This window comes from Phocoena phocoena, chromosome 4 (assembly GCF_963924675.1).
Source record: "Phocoena phocoena chromosome 4, mPhoPho1.1, whole genome shotgun sequence".
Lineage (NCBI taxonomy): Eukaryota > Metazoa > Chordata > Mammalia > Artiodactyla > Phocoenidae > Phocoena > Phocoena phocoena.
In genome coordinates this window covers 131,037,439-131,053,394 of record NC_089222.1, presented here as the reverse complement: position 1 = coordinate 131,053,394, position 15,956 = coordinate 131,037,439, and the positions used below count along the sequence as shown (strand labels likewise).

The window sequence follows — 15,956 nt, the reverse complement described above, 5'->3', positions numbered from 1 at the left end:
CTCTGAAAACATCTGGTAATAGGTTTGTTTTAATTACCTTATTTAAAATAAAATAACCCTTCTCTCAAACTATAGCAGGCAAGCATTAAACTCGTTAGTATAGACGTCGGCCATGTGGGTAATAAGGAGAAGCAATAGAGTTTACTCACTATCCCTTTAAAATAAAAATCTTTTGGCCAGTGCATAGCAGCCACCAACCTCTTATGCTCACATTGAATAATTTCAAATTAGGATGAACCCTGTCTCTTCTGATACTGTATTCTAAGTTTCTCCAGTTGTTCTATACATTGGGACTGGGCCAGCTTCAATGTCCGATTCTCCTCCGTTAGTGCCTCAAATTCCCGAGCCAGCTGAGCGGCATCCAGCTTCTCCTTTTCTGCCTGATCCAGCTTGGCAATGAGCTCCTTTCTGAAGATTCAGGGGGGCAGGTGAGGAAGAAGCATAAAACATAATGCAAACAAATTGAATTATATAGCAACAGCATAATGGAAGTCGAATATGTCATTCTACTCTTCTAAATTTTACCCATCTCTGCTTGCCTCCAATGAATTACTTTTATTTTTCCAACTTCACAAATGTTAGATGCCTTTATTTTATTCCAACACCTCGTCTAGATATATCCAAAATATTAAACATATACCAGCGCAGATACAGAGAACAAATGTATGGATACCAAGGGGGAAGGGGGGAATCGGATGAATAGGGAGATGGGGATTGACATATATCCAGTATTGATACTATGTAGAAAATAGATAACTAATGAGAACCTACTGTACAGCACAGGGAACTCAACTCGATGCTCTGTGGTGACCTAAATGGGGAGGAAATCTAAAAAAGAGGGGATATAAATACACATAAAGCTGATTCACTTTGCTGTACAGTGGAAATTAACAAAGTATTGTAAAGCAAATATACTCCAATTAAAAATAAATAAATAAATAGAAATAAAATAAACATATACCAGAAAAAGCTCAACAAATCCTTTGACAGTCAAAGGGGGTGATCTTTTAAAGAGTACAACAACTTATAAAAATTATGACTATTCTGTAGGAAAAAAACAGAAAATTTGTTTATAGTTTAAAATGCTATTGTCTTACGGATAGGTGAATCATAGTTTGTCCTTTACCTAAGTTTTGTCCTTCAAATTCAGTTATTATCTTCTTTTGTTTTCTATTTCTGAGTTTAACAAATCTTTACTAGGCAAAGTAACAAATCTTTATGAAGAAATTCCAGTTGCCTCCTGCAGATATTATTTTCCATGTCTTTCCCTAGCCCTTATATATATCTTGTCACCCTAACTAACAAAGCAATATCTCTATGTTTGGTGCTGTCCTGACTCCTGAATTTAGGAAGCAAGCTAAGGTTATTGGAGGGAACTTGTAGTGATAACGCCTAAAACAATAAATATTTGTAAATAATTCATTGATGTAAATACACATAATAAGGAACTAAAGATTTGCAGTCTATATTTAGATTTAATAAACATGACAACCCAAAACAGGTCCATTCCCCTTATACGTGTCAGTTAAACCTAAACTAGACTTAACTGAATTTTCCTTTGCTTCAACATAAGGGTATGTCATGTTTCTTTCTCCTCTGTATGCAAAAGTGCAGAGACCTGGAAGACCACTTGAACCAAGTGATTAAACTTGACATCATTAGTAATGAGACCAATAGATGCCCCATGCATCACAAAAGACACAACATCTTTTCTGTGGTATTCCTGCCAAAAAATGCACACATCAGACAACCTCAAATTGAGGGAAACGTTACAAAAGCATTTGAAGCCTGTATGCTTCAAAATATTAAAACTGCTTCATATTTAGAAAAACTAAAGAGAAATGGCAATGAAATGCAATGTGCAATTCTGGATTGGAAAAAAAAAAAGCTGTGAAGGACATTATTGGGAAAGTGATGCAATTTAAATATGGCCTGTGAATTAGATATTACTACTGTATCAATGCTAAATTTCTTAATTTTAATTATTGTATTGATGTCAAGTGAGAGAATGTCCTTGTTCTTAGAAAATACTCCCTGAAGTATTTAGGGCAATGGAGCATGATATATATATATATATATATATATATATATATATATATATATACATATATATAATTGTATATGTGCATGTGATATAGATAGATGGATAGACACCCCATCTCTCTAAGAGAGAAAGAGAGAGAGAGCCCCAGTAGTATGTAGCTTTGGGAGAGGGAGAATAAAGCACAACTGGGGAAATTCTTAATAATTAATGAATGCAGTAAAGGAAGTATGAGGGTTCTTTTTACCATTTTTGTAACTCTTCTGTAAATTTGAAACTATCACACAGTTGCCCCAGGAAAAGGATAAAAAACAAATCAGAATAGAAGTTCTAGTATTTTCTTCCTGCATTCAACAGACGGCTTTGTGTACCCAATTTGGTGACCACTGAGCAAAACCAGGCACCGGAAATAAAGTGCCCAACAGGGACAAAGGGAAGATAATCTGGAACATTCATATGCATATACACAAGGTTCCTTTGGGCTCTTATTGATCTTTGACTCTTCTATAGTATTTGGAATATAAAGGCTCCCAGAGATAAATTAGAAGTTTGGGATTAACATATACACATTACCATATATAAAATAGTTAAACAACAAGGACCTACTGTATGGCACAGGGAACTATACTCAATATCTTGTAATAACCTATAATGGAAAAGAATCTGAAAAAGAATTTATATATATATATATATATTTGTATAAAACTGGATCACTTTGCCATACACCTGAAACTAACACAACCTTGTAAATTAACTATACTTCAATTTTTTAAAATGGTTTAAAGAAAGAATATAGGGAATTCCCTGGTGGTCCAGTGGTTAGGCCTCCGCTCTTCCACTGCAGGGGCCATGGGTTTGATCCCTGGTCAGGTTCAGTGTGGCCAAAGGGGAAAAAAAAAAGAATATAAAGTCTCCCAATAAATAGTTATTGAATAAATATAATCGAAGAGTACCTCAGAGACAACGTATATTTTAAAGATGAGGAAACAGAAACTCAAAGTGCTTAATATAATTGGAAAAAGCCACATACCTAATAAGAAACAGCCATGAATCGAACCTATCCTTCTGATTAAATGCTTAAGGTTCTTTGCCTCCATAGTTTAAGCAATAAATGTCAATAATTAAATATTAGTAAAGTTTCTTATGTAACTATCTTAAAGAAATTGATTAGTAAACTTTATGTAAGTAAAAAGGGACATGCCTCTAAATCCCTCACCCATCAGATCATCTACTCCTGTTCTTTTCTTCTTTTCAAATTAACTGTGTCACACAAAAAATGGCTACTGTCCAGGCTCCATATCTAACCTCATTTAAAATTCCTGAGGATATCTGTTATTAGTTTTGACTAGCAGGGAAAATAAATCACAGATTTTACAACTGAAAGGAATGGTCATGATTGTCTAATCCAATTTTCTTGCATTGGAGAAAGTCAATAATAATTTGTTCCTTACTGGAATCAAGAAGACTCAACTGATAGGTTTCTAAATTAATTTCATGTGTTTGATAAGCAGTTACACATCTATTTAATGAATACTGTCAAAACGTCTGTTGCCTCCTGTCCAAGACCTAGTTATATAGAAAAATTGATGCTCATTCAACAGCAATTCATATTTAAACCCCAGCACATCAACCTACAAAGATCTTATAAATAGATGATCTGGGGAGCAAGTCAATATGTACAATTGGCTAGAATGTGGTCCTGCCTTTGATTTCTTGTTTATCATTTCCCTTCAGCGTAATGTGATAAAGGTGTAGAAGACCATCATTACAGGAATCTTATTTATACCATAGTTTTCCAGATGATGTACCTCAACAGTGAAAAGGTCATAACCTTGGGTCCACCATAGATCATCTGCTGGCCCCATCCTAAGCAACATGCCTGGAAAAGTTTTTATTTGCTAAAACAAATGGGGGAAGGGGAAATCCAAGTGAGTCGGTAAAGAGAACTTTAAAACTTTCTGCAAACTAATTTCAGAATTAAGGAGATTCTTTATGTTGTAGGAGGTTGGGAAATGGATTCATCATTAGTACAAGTATTTCTCTGTTTCTGGAAAGACCAGAACTCTTGGAACTTTCTAAGTTAACTAAAGACTTTTATTTGGAAAAGACAAAATCCTAGGCAGTTTAGTCCCCAGGAGCTAAAGTTTTGAATAATAATGTAACAAAGGGTCTTCCCTGGTGGCACAGTGGTTAAAAATCCACCTGCCAATGCAGGGGACATGAGTTCGAGCTCTGGTCCAGGAAGATCCCACGTGCCGCAGAGCAACCAAGCCCATGCGCCCACAACTACTGAGCCCGTGCTCTAGAGCCATGAGCCACTACTACTGAAGCCCACGCACCTACAGCCCATGCTCCTCAACAAGAGAAGCCATCGCAATGAGAAGCCTGCGCACCACAATGAAGAGTAGCGCCCGCTCGCCACAACTAGAGAACACCTGCGTGCAGCAATGAAGACCCAATGCAGCCAAAAATAAATAAAATTAAATTAATTAATTTAAAAAAATAATAGTGTAATAAAATACTATCTTCATCATAGGAGAATTTTAGCTTAAATCGTGATTTAGACTGTACTGTTAGTGGTTCTTGAAAGATGTGTGTTCCAGCACCAACATTTATACACAGGAGAGGAGTAGATGCTTCAAGATGACATAAAGGATGTGAAAGTTCACCTTCATCTTATGCAGGTGAAGGAACAATAAATGGTATTGAAATGGAATTTCCAAAACACAGTCTAGGCTTTGGTATTGAAGCCCTACAAGTGAATGATGCAGGAAGAATAAATTTACCCTATCTTCTGGGAGCCAAAGGGCAACACCTTACCTTTGCAGGAAGAAGTAAGATTTGCTCTAGAGTTTCTCAGCCTTGGCACAATTGATCTTTTGGGCCAACTCTTTATTGTTGGTGGCTGTCCCAGACACTGGCATTATAGAAGGTTTAGCAGTATCCTTGGCCTCTACTCCCTAGATGTCAGTAGCACCTCCCCTCACCCCACATCATCACAACCAAAAATGTCTCTAGACATCGCCAATGTCCTAGGGGTAGGAGGCTGAGGAATCAGCCTAGTTAAAAATCCCTACTCTATAGGAAATGGAGATTTCCACTAACAATCACCCGAAAAAGAGTTAAATTCTGGGTTAGGAATAAGGGGAAAGGCAAAATGTTTTCCTCTTCTGTTTTTTGTTTGTTTCCTTATTTTAATTAATTAAGTAATTTAATTAAAGTATAGCAGCTGTACAATATTATATGTTACAGGTGTACAATATAGTGATTCACAAATTTTAAAGGTTATACTCCATTTATAGTTATTATAAAATATTGGCTATATTCCCTGTGTTGTACAATATATCTTTGTAGCTTATTTTATACCTAATAGTTTGTAGCTCTTACGTGCCTACCTCTATACTGCCCCTCCCCTTTCCCACTCCTCACTAGTAACCACTAGTTTATTCTCTATATCTGCTAGCCTGCTTCTTTTTTGTTATATTCTCTAGTTTGTTGTATTTTTTTAAATTTCACATATAAGTGATATCATCAGTATTTGTCTTTCTCTTAGACATAGACTTAAAATAACTATGATTAATATATTCAAGAAATAGAAGAACAGATGATATATTTCAATAGAAGACTGGAGTCTACCAAAAATATCAACAGAATACATTAATTGAAAAATTAGATGAATTCCAAGTAAAATCTAGAGTTTGTTAATAGTAATACATCAATGTCAGTTTCTTAGTTTCGACAAATGTACCATGGTAATGTAACATGCTAACAACTGGGGAAACTGGCTGAGGGAAAAATGTTTCCTCATTCTGCTCCCCTAAAGATTGGAGTTTCTTTCCTTAGCAAGGGATACAAAATTAAAGGCACTCTCACTGAAGAGAGGTAAATATTCTGTCCCTTTTAATGTGGTTCCAGGCAGAGAGGATTAGGTGGAGAGATACCTGGGAATGAGATTCCAGTTAAAAGACTGGACTGCCTATAATTAGGTATAAAAGGCACAAATCATTATGACTGGGGCATAAATGGAAAGTGTAATCTCACAGTCTAATGAAATCTGGTATATTGGGATTTCACATAAAACTAAATCCTCAAACAAAAGAATCCCCTTGTCCACACGGGGAGGGGGAAGGGTAAGCTGGGATGAAGTGAGAGAGTGGCATGGACATATATACACTACCAAATAAAATAGATAGCTAGTGGGAAGCAGCCGCATAGCACAGGGAGATCAGCTCGGTGCTTTGTGACCACCTAGAGGGGTGGGATAGGGAGGGTGGGAGGGAGATGCAAGAGGGAGGAGATATGGGGACATATGTATATGTATAGCTGATTCACTTTATTATAAAGCAGAAACTAATACACCATTGTAAAGCAATTATACTCCAATAAAGATGTTGCAAAATAAAAAGAATCCCCTTGTCCACACCTCTGCCTCTGAGTGAAGAGCCAAGACAGTTCTTTGGTTCTTCTACTCATTCACTTGACAAGTATTTGTTGAAATCCTATTGCAAACCAAGCCCTGTCCTCAATTCTCGATAGACTGTTAGTCTCGGGGAGTGTATCTCCACTGTTGGAAAATGAACTCAAAACCTATAAATTATACAAAAGACATCTTATCCATGTTAGACATCTTAGGAATGAGGATAGAACTTTCCACACATTACTACATACCCTGCAAACACTTGTGGAGAAATACCTCAATTTATTGTTTCTTTATGACAGTGGAAACCTGCTTTCTGAGGGCTGTGTAAAGATTTAAGAAAAATGTGCCTGGAATAAAAAAGTGAGGTTTGGTTTTCAATGTTTTCTAACTGCGGTATCGTTTTGCAAAGAAAATTGTACCCTGAAGTGAAGCAAATAAAACACATAAAATTGAACTTCCCCTGTTTGGCCCTTGTACAGTGCCCCGCCCCCCCATCACCCTCACCATCCCCAATCTCTGAGAGGTTTCCTAGAAGCCAGTTTAAAAGCCTCTGCCTTCAGGAATGCCCATAAAGAAATAAATGTTTCTGATTAATAATAAAAACCTCTTGTTGGAAATTTCAGGATAAAGTAAATACCATGACTAAAAACAAATCAGAATAGGGCTATTTCTAGACTATGCCTTTACAAATTACTTATGCTCCCTTTTCCCCCATCCTGATATGTTCCCCTCAACGAGATGTTGTTCCCTCAATCATCATTTTGTGTATCTTAAAAAAGGCATGAAAATACAGGTCTTATACTGATTGTGGTACTCTCATATGAAAACACTTTTCTAATGTTTTGCAACTAAAATTATATACAACATTTTAAACTCAATAATAAAAAGACAAATAACTCAATTTAAAAATGGGCAAAGGACCTGAATGGACATTTCTCTAAGAAGTCATAGAAATGCCAAAAAGCACATGAAAAGGTGTTCAACATTTTTAGCTATCAGGAAGTGTAAATGAAAACCACAAAGAAACATCATTTTACACCCACTAGCATAGCTATAATCAAAAAGACATAATAGGTGTTGGCAAAATGTGGAGAAATTGGAAATTTCATACATTTCTGATGGGAATATAAAATGGTGTAGGAATATTCCACTTTAGGAATAGTCTGGCAGCTCCTCAGAAGTTTACACATTGGGTTATCATATGACTCAGTAATTCTACTCTTAGGTACACACCCAAGTGAATTGAAAAGGTACATCCACACAAACACTTATACATAAATGTTTGTAGTAGCATTATTCATAATAGCCAAAAGTACAGACAACCCAAATGTCCATCAACTGACAAATGGCTAACTAAAATGTGATATAACCATATAACGGAACATTATTTGACAATAAAAAGGAATGAAGTACAGTCATACCTCATTTTATTGCACTTTGCTTTATTGTGTTGTGCAGATACCGTGTTTTTTTACAAATTGAAGGTTTTTGGCAACCCTGCAATGAGCAAGTCTATTGGCACCATTTTTCCAACAGCATTTGCTCATTTCATATGTCTGTGTCACATTTTAGTAATTCTTGCAATATTTCAAACTTCTTCATTATTATTATATTTGTAATGGTGATCTGTGATCAGTGATCTTTGATTTTATTATTGGAAAAAGACCACGATTTGCTGAAGGCTCAAATGATGATTAGCATTTTTTAGCAATAAAGTGTTTTTTAGTTAAAGTATGTATGGTTTTTTTTAGACATAATGCTATTGCACACTTAATAGATTACAGTATAGTGTAAACATAACTTTTGTATTCACTGGGAAACCAAAAAATTTGTGTGACTCTCTGTTGTAATACTTGCTTTATTGTAGTGGTCTGGAACCGAACCTGCAGTACCTCTGAGGTCTGCCTGCACTGATGCATGCCACAGCGAAGATGAACCCGGAAAATATTATGCTAAGTGAAAGAAGCCAGTCACAAAAGACCACATACTGCATGATTCCATTTATCCCAAATATCCAGAATAGGCAAATACATAGAGATAGAAAGTAGACTAGTGGTTGCCAGTGGCCGGCGGGAGGGAATGAGGAGTGACCACTCAGGGGTACAAGGTTTGTTTCTGGGGCAATGAAAATGTTCTAAAATCGTGATGGTGGTTTCACAGCTCTGTGAGTCTACTGAAAACCACTGAATTATTTTTTAAGCCACTGATATATTTCTTTTAAGCTATATAACATTTTTCAACCTGACTTTTCTAAGATTTTATCTTCTTCTGACAGTCTAAGTCAATCTTCTAAACACCGGAGCACCTCGCACAATTTTTCATATATAGAGCAGAAGAGTGGTCTCTCCTCTGAACAAGATAAAACACAAAGCAAGTTTTACTAATTGTAAATCTATTTGTAGAACTAATTATAGTTTAACCATATATTTTTTAAACTGCCAAACAATTCAGTGATAAATGTCAAATGCCATAAAATATCTGTATCTCACTTCCATGAGTTTCCATTACATACACAAAACCTATATGTGTTCTATAAAAATGCTTATAATATTTATTGAAAAAAGTATGCATACATTTTATGTTACTATATAAGCAATTATATAGAAATGCCTATTCACATCCAAAAGGCCTAGAAAAAATAGGCAAAAATGATAGTAGCAGTTCTGTAAAAATGTCAGAATTCTTGGTAAATTTTTAAAGCTTTCAATAAAATTGTCATTTTTTTCAGTTGAGAAGAGAAAATTTTCCAATGAAAGTAAGAACAAGCTTTTTGCATATCACTGGTCAATAAGCCAGAAGCTATTCTTTAAATTAAATTCATCCCATGCTGAATTTGTAATCCCAGCAAATGTTTGACTATCTTTATCCACCCAACAGACATGATTTAAAACAATAGTTATAATCAACTCTTCTCCCCTCCCCTCTGCGAAGTCTCCCAAACTAGGTCCAGGGAGACCCCCTCTGGAAATGAGAGAGAAGTTCAGCTTAACCTGTGCCCATATGGCTCCAATATTCAAAAACTCTCTTTTAAAATACCTGATTTAGTGACTCTCTGTGTGTCCAGCGTATGCTAGCCAATCACTGGAAGCAACATAATCAGCCACACTTTATTAAATGATGGGGAAGAAATTCCCATCCAAATCATCAAAAAAATGGAGAGTGAATTTACTTGGGTCAAATCCATTTGGCCCAATTTATCTTGCTTGAACACAAAGACTGTTCAGGAAAATATCTGTTGTAAAATGAATTTCTACTTCAGTAAAGCGTTAATGAAAACACGGATCACCCATAACCCTTGGAGGACCAAGTTCATTTATTTATAGATATAAAATATAACCCTACTTTGAATTTTAACAATTTATCTTAGCAATTCTTTATTGCTGATATTGACTCCATATTTTAAATACAGACAATACAAATTTTAAAAATGCATACATGGAGGATATAACAGTTTCCTATCATCAGCTACTGTAAATCACCCCTATTCGTATTTTACCCTACGTGCAGCTCCCTATTCAGTGATTAGGATCCAAAGAGATGCTAAAGGTTATCCAGGTCTGCAGAGAACTATACATAGTCAGAAAGGACAGAAACTTCAGTGGATAGCTATTGATAACACTAGCCCACAAAAAGTGCCCAAAGAATCATTCCAGTGAATTTCCTTCATCCAGGAAAAGCACTGATCACTGTGGGTTGGTTGGACTAGGGATACAGGCTAAGCTCTTTTCAAGGATAGCATTTGGACAGGTGAAGAGGAAGGAGGGAGACTCTATACTGAGAGCCTGGTGCGAGCAAGGGCACCGAGGTGGACAAAGTGAATAGGTCAACGTAGCTGAAGACAAAGGATGAGCTAGAACATTCTGCAGAGGTACTAAGGCCCAAGGTAGATCTTTCAATCCAGGCCAAGCACTGGGTGCCCTTCTCTAGCAATAGGAAACCGTAGGTAGGGAAAGCAGTTATAATATTACATTGATCAAGATTTGAAGTAACAAGCCCTGATCCCAAATGGCAGAAGTGGGAATGAAGAAAAGGAACTTGAGAGACTTTATAAAAAAGAAAGGAAAAAAAAAATCAAAGAATTTGGTCTTTGTCTCTTATCTAGTCAATTATTAGGAAGAAAAGAAAAAAGAAGACAACATCATGGTTTCAAGAAAACTCCAAAGTTCAAAGAGGTTTAGGGAGGAAGTAAGATTAGTTTTGCAGAAACAGCAGGAATATGTTTTAATAAACATGAATCACTCTCATATTGTTATCCTATTGTATTTTTTAATGCAATATACAAAAACATAAATTTACAAAATATATAATTTAGTGGGTAAGTCTTGCATTGCCCCCACCCAAAAAAGCTACACATGGGGTTAATTTAAATAACACTATACTTCCAGCCTAAAGTGTTTACAAATAAATACATAATTACCTGGGGCTTTTTCCTGTCACAACACCACAGTTCTCTCACACACACACACACACACACACACACACACACACACACACACACAGACGTACACCCACTGGAAGATACCTTTATAGGCTACTGATTATACAAGTCCTCCTTTAACTTAATCACTGGTCACATTATTAGTAAGCTTCCTCTGCTCCTTTATGAAACTGTTTTTAGGGCTCATATTGTGTGTAAATGGACAATCTAAGCATTCCGACCAATTTATGAAAACTCTTAGACCGAAAAGAAAGTCTCAGACATACAAAGGAAAAGTTGTATTTCTGATTTCCTCATAAGCATCCTTCAATGCCCTATAACCAAAAGTCCAGGTAAGACTTTATGTTTGAAGCAAGGAAGTAAGAAAATAACATGCTAACTGTGGTCTTACAGTGAATGTAGAAGTCTGACCCTAAAACCCATGCTGCTCCCTAGCATATTATACTGTGCAACCACTATTCTGGGGAGTCTCCAAAGAGTCCCACGAATTTCATAAATCTCTCAAAACAAAATATATTTCATTTATATTCATTTAAAAAATAAGTTTTATATAAATATAAATACAAAGTATAAATACTGATATAAATATGGAGTGATACCATGTATCACTCCAGTAAGAAGAAGGGAAGAAGCAGAAACTTACAGACTCACAGTATGTTTGGATTATGTGTCACTCATTCAACAAAAATTTATTCAGTATCTACATGCCATGCACTGTGCTAGGCTTCAGGAATATGATGGTGAGAGACACCTGACTATCTTCCCTTTTATGACACTTACCACTTGGCAGGAGATGCAAATATTCATCAAAAGATCTCCCTAATAAATGTGTAAGTACAAACCGACCAGCGCTATGATGCTTTGAAAGTATGAAAGAATGGGGATCACTGGGTAGACATCAGCAGAATTTAGTGCAATCAAAAGGAGAATTCTGAAGCATAAAGTTATGAATAAGTAAAGTGATAGTGCTTTAATTAATAGAACTGCCTAATTCCCTATAGCAGAACTGTAATGGTAATGGAAGCTATCAAGATAAAAACTTACTGGACTATTGGGCTATAAAATGTAGTTAGGCAACTAATCCTTTTACATTATTCCAAAGAGCCATCACAGTGACTTCTTTACCTCATGTGGGTACTCCACCATTCAAGCATTAATTAAAATTCACCCCAAGACAAAGTGCTCTGGGGCCTTTGGGCACATTCACATGGAACATAATGTGGCTCTAGGTGGTATTTTGGCATCTTTCATTTCCTGAACTAAAGAATGCTCATTAAAAAATTAAATTTGAGTAGGAAGCACTCCTGTGGTTCCCCTCACTACTCTGTAAAGCATTTCATCTAGCGCCGTTCCATTTGGATCATTTCTAGAATCAAACATGACATGCGTGTAACCTCTGAACTACAGAATGTCAGTTCTCCTCCCTGTATGTTTCCCTCCCTCTTGCTCCCATGCTCAGCCTTTTCCTCCCCTGCCACTCCCAATCCATGACCCCTGGTCCATGACCAGCAGTCAGCATTCAGGGCTGAGGGTGCTCAGGGGGACAGTACTTACTTTCTTTCCTCAAGCAGGGCGATTTCCTTTTTAACTTCACGGTATTCTTCTGCTATCTGGCAGTGCTGTTTGAACACCTGCATGGATTCCATGGAGTCATGACAAGGCGGCAGAGGCTTCACAAACAACAAGAAGAAGAAATCAGTCCATTTCCTTGTAGCAGAATAAATTACCAACCATCGTGCTCTACTGATGTTCTTTAGAAGGAGAGTTTTTGCATGAGAATAGCACTGTCAACCCTCATTGGACAGAGTTCAGCTGATTCTACTTGACTTCAAATAGAGAAGTGGTCTGATCCTCCCCATATGTATCTTTCTGTGTTATTCCAGGGCATTCTCAGGCCCAAGCCAGAGCCATAAGACCCATTACAGATCAGTTACCTGCCATGCGCTGGAGGAAAAATAAGTCCTCTAATAATTCTGTACTTTTCCCCAGAAATCTTAGACTCTGCTTTAGAGAATTAGTGATGGGGAAATAGTTCAGTTGTCTGTTTCAATCCCCCCCTTGTTTTCTGTTCCTGTAGCTCTATCAAATCTTGTAGAGTGGAGGAGCCCTACAAGAAAAGAATCCAATGAATTTATTCATAAAACAAAAATAGTCACAGATATAGAAAACAAATTTATAGTTACGAAGGGAGAATGGGGGGGTGGGTAAATTGGAAGATTGGGATTGAGATATACACACTACTATATATAAAATAGGTAACTGGGCTTCCCTGGTGGCGCAGTGGTTGAGAGTCCACCTGCCGATGCAGGGGACACGGGTTCGTGCCCCGGTCCAGGAAGATCCCACATGGCGCGGAGCGGCTGGGCCCGTGAGCCATGGCCGCTGAGCCTGCATGTCCGGAGCCTGTGCTCCGCAACAGGAGAGGCCACAGCAGTGAGAGGCCCGCGTACCGCAAAAAAAAAAAAAAAAAAAAAAAAAAAAATAGATAACTAATAAGGACCTACTGTATAGCACAGGGAGCTCTACTCAATACTCTGTAATGAACTATATGGGAAAAGAATCTAAAAAAGAGTGGATATATTTGTATATGTATAACTGATTCACTTTTCTGGACACCTGAAACTAACAAAACATTGTAAATCAACTATACTCCAATAAAAATTATTTTTTAAAAAAAGAAAGGAATCCAAACTGATAAAATGATGCTGGCCTGGAAATAATGCTTGCAAGAATTAACAGAGCATATGAAAGACCAAACCCCAAATGAAACGATGCTTATAAAGCGTGTGGCCAAAGAGAACAAGGCTTCCTGTCTTTGCTTCTCTCCCATCCATGAGGGAAACAGAGGCCAGCATTCAAGCCTTTCTAACCGAAACATGTTGAAAATCTTCTTTCCAGAAATTATTTTTAAAGAACTAGCTTTCCCTGAGTTTGTAATCCTTAGCTCTAATTAGTGGCACATTATTTCTTTTTTTAAAACATCTTTATTGGGGCTTCCCTGGTGGCGCAGTGGTTGAGACTCCGCCTGCCGATGCAGGGGACACGGGTTCGTGCCCCGGTCCGGGAAGATCCCACATGCCGCGGAGCGGCTGCCCCCGTGAGCCATGGCCACTGAGCCTGCGCGTCCGGAGCCTGTGCTCCGCAATGGGAGAGGCCACAACAGTGAGAGCCCCCCGTACCGCAAAAAAAAAACATCTTTATTGGAGTATAATTGCTTTACAATGGTGTGTTAGTTTCTGCTCTATAGTGGCACATTATTAAAAGCATTACTTGGAGAAATACTAGCTAATAGTCTTTTAAAGAGTGTTTTAATCACCTTTTTCAATTATTTATAGAAAAATGTTATATAATATCTGAGAAATATGACTTAATTGTTAAATAGGCTCTTCTGTCTAATCCTCTCTTCACAATAGTCTTTATATGTAAACTATGTGTCTGACTAGGTCATAGTCTCACTAATTTTATATTAATTAATTTATACTAATGAATTTCTTACTACTTGCTCCTCTCACTATATATTCTTCCAGGACACAGATTTCTTTGGGTGTCATATTTAGTGACCTCACCCAGGATGCAAAAGAAATTCTAGAAAGTTCTACAAAATTCTATAAAATCTGATTGATAAGTAAGATGACCCTTCCTATTTATCATGAAGCCTCTGAGTAGAGATCTTCTAAAGGAAATAAAATTTGAAATAGACTTGGATGAAACTAACCTTTATGTGGAACATCTGTTGTGTTCTAATCCATGGAAATTCATCTAATAATTATATTATGTAGCATCTTTCCCTACTGCCCCATGAACATATTCACAGCATAAACTCAGCCTGTTGGAGCCATTACCTCTTTCTATAGTGAAATAAATTAAAAAGTAGTGCCCGGGAGTATTACAGTACAACTCACCGCAGGAGATAAAGGCATTGCCAAAGGCATTCAGAACTCCTGGGTCCTCCAATCCTAGAAATCACCACCCCCTCATCAATTTTCACCTGTTACACTGGCAAATGACCAGGTATAATAGTAAGGGGAATGAAAGCAATTTACTCTGGGCACCCTCACCAAGCTGCTATTAAACCATCTGTGCCCTGTTAAAGGACTTGCATACTGGTAAGCCCCAAGACTCAATGTATCCTATTTCCTGTCCTCATGAACACTCATAAACTACACCCAGTTCAGCCCATAACTTGCCACATGGAGGTACCTGAACCACGAATTCAGCATAGTTACCTATGTGACAGCCGGAAGATTTTAGGAGTCTGTGTTTGCATGCCTAAGAGGATACAGATGAGAGCAGCCATGGAAAGGGAGAAATACCCTTTGCTGCTTTAATTTAAAAGAAAAACTGAAAAATTACAGCTAATAATTTTCTTAAGAAGAGAGAGTCCTCTTTTCCCCCTTGGCTTGCCAACCTGCATGCTTTTTACTAAGGGGGAAATGTTTTCATGACTTCTTTTTTCATTGGCACTATTTAATTGTGGGAAATTTGAAGATGTTTTTATGTACAGGTAACATGATCATGCTAAGGGGACATTAGGATATAGAGTATTTCAGGATATATTCAGTGTCCTCATATGTTCTCAGCAGGAAGATCATGCTATACGTCACAATATTTTCAAGATTGCCCACAATTAAGAAGTAGTGCCAATTTTTAAAAAAGCCAAAAATACTTAGTGTTCAGTGTTTCAGGGAGTAAAAGGATGCCAGGTGTCACTTCAGTTTCCGGCTCCTAAACGCTCTGTCTATACCCAGCGTGACATGTAACTCAGCAACAGTACATACATGTTCTTCCAATTTGTATGAAAGCATTAAAGAACAAAATTAATTATTTTTTAAGCAAGAAGGGAAGTTATATTGCACAACACACCACAACACTGTAAAATTATCTCATTAGTTGCCAGGGGCTGGGGGTGGAGGGGAGGGGAGTAAATGAGGAATTATTATTTAATGGGTATAGAGTTTCAGTTTTGCAAGATGAAAATGTTCTGGAGATTGGTTGCACAGCAATACAAATAAGAAAAAAAACAATATGCATATACTTACCACTACTGAACTGTACAC

At 37.1% G+C, this 15,956-nt stretch overlaps 1 protein-coding gene across 1 annotated transcript in view; it reads right to left on the bottom strand.

The window, feature by feature from the left end:
- Positions 1 to 227: 227 nt before the first annotated feature.
- The window catches only part of MAP3K7CL (MAP3K7 C-terminal like), a 36,883-nt gene continuing 21,154 nt past the window's right edge, over positions 228 to 15,956 (bottom strand). The window contains exons 3-4 of the mRNA XM_065876771.1: positions 12,454 to 12,569; positions 228 to 408 (exon numbers count right to left, since the gene is read on the bottom strand). Coding sequence (XP_065732843.1) covers positions 228 to 408; positions 12,454 to 12,569 — 297 coding nt within the window. The remainder of the gene's footprint in view (positions 409 to 12,453; positions 12,570 to 15,956) is intronic.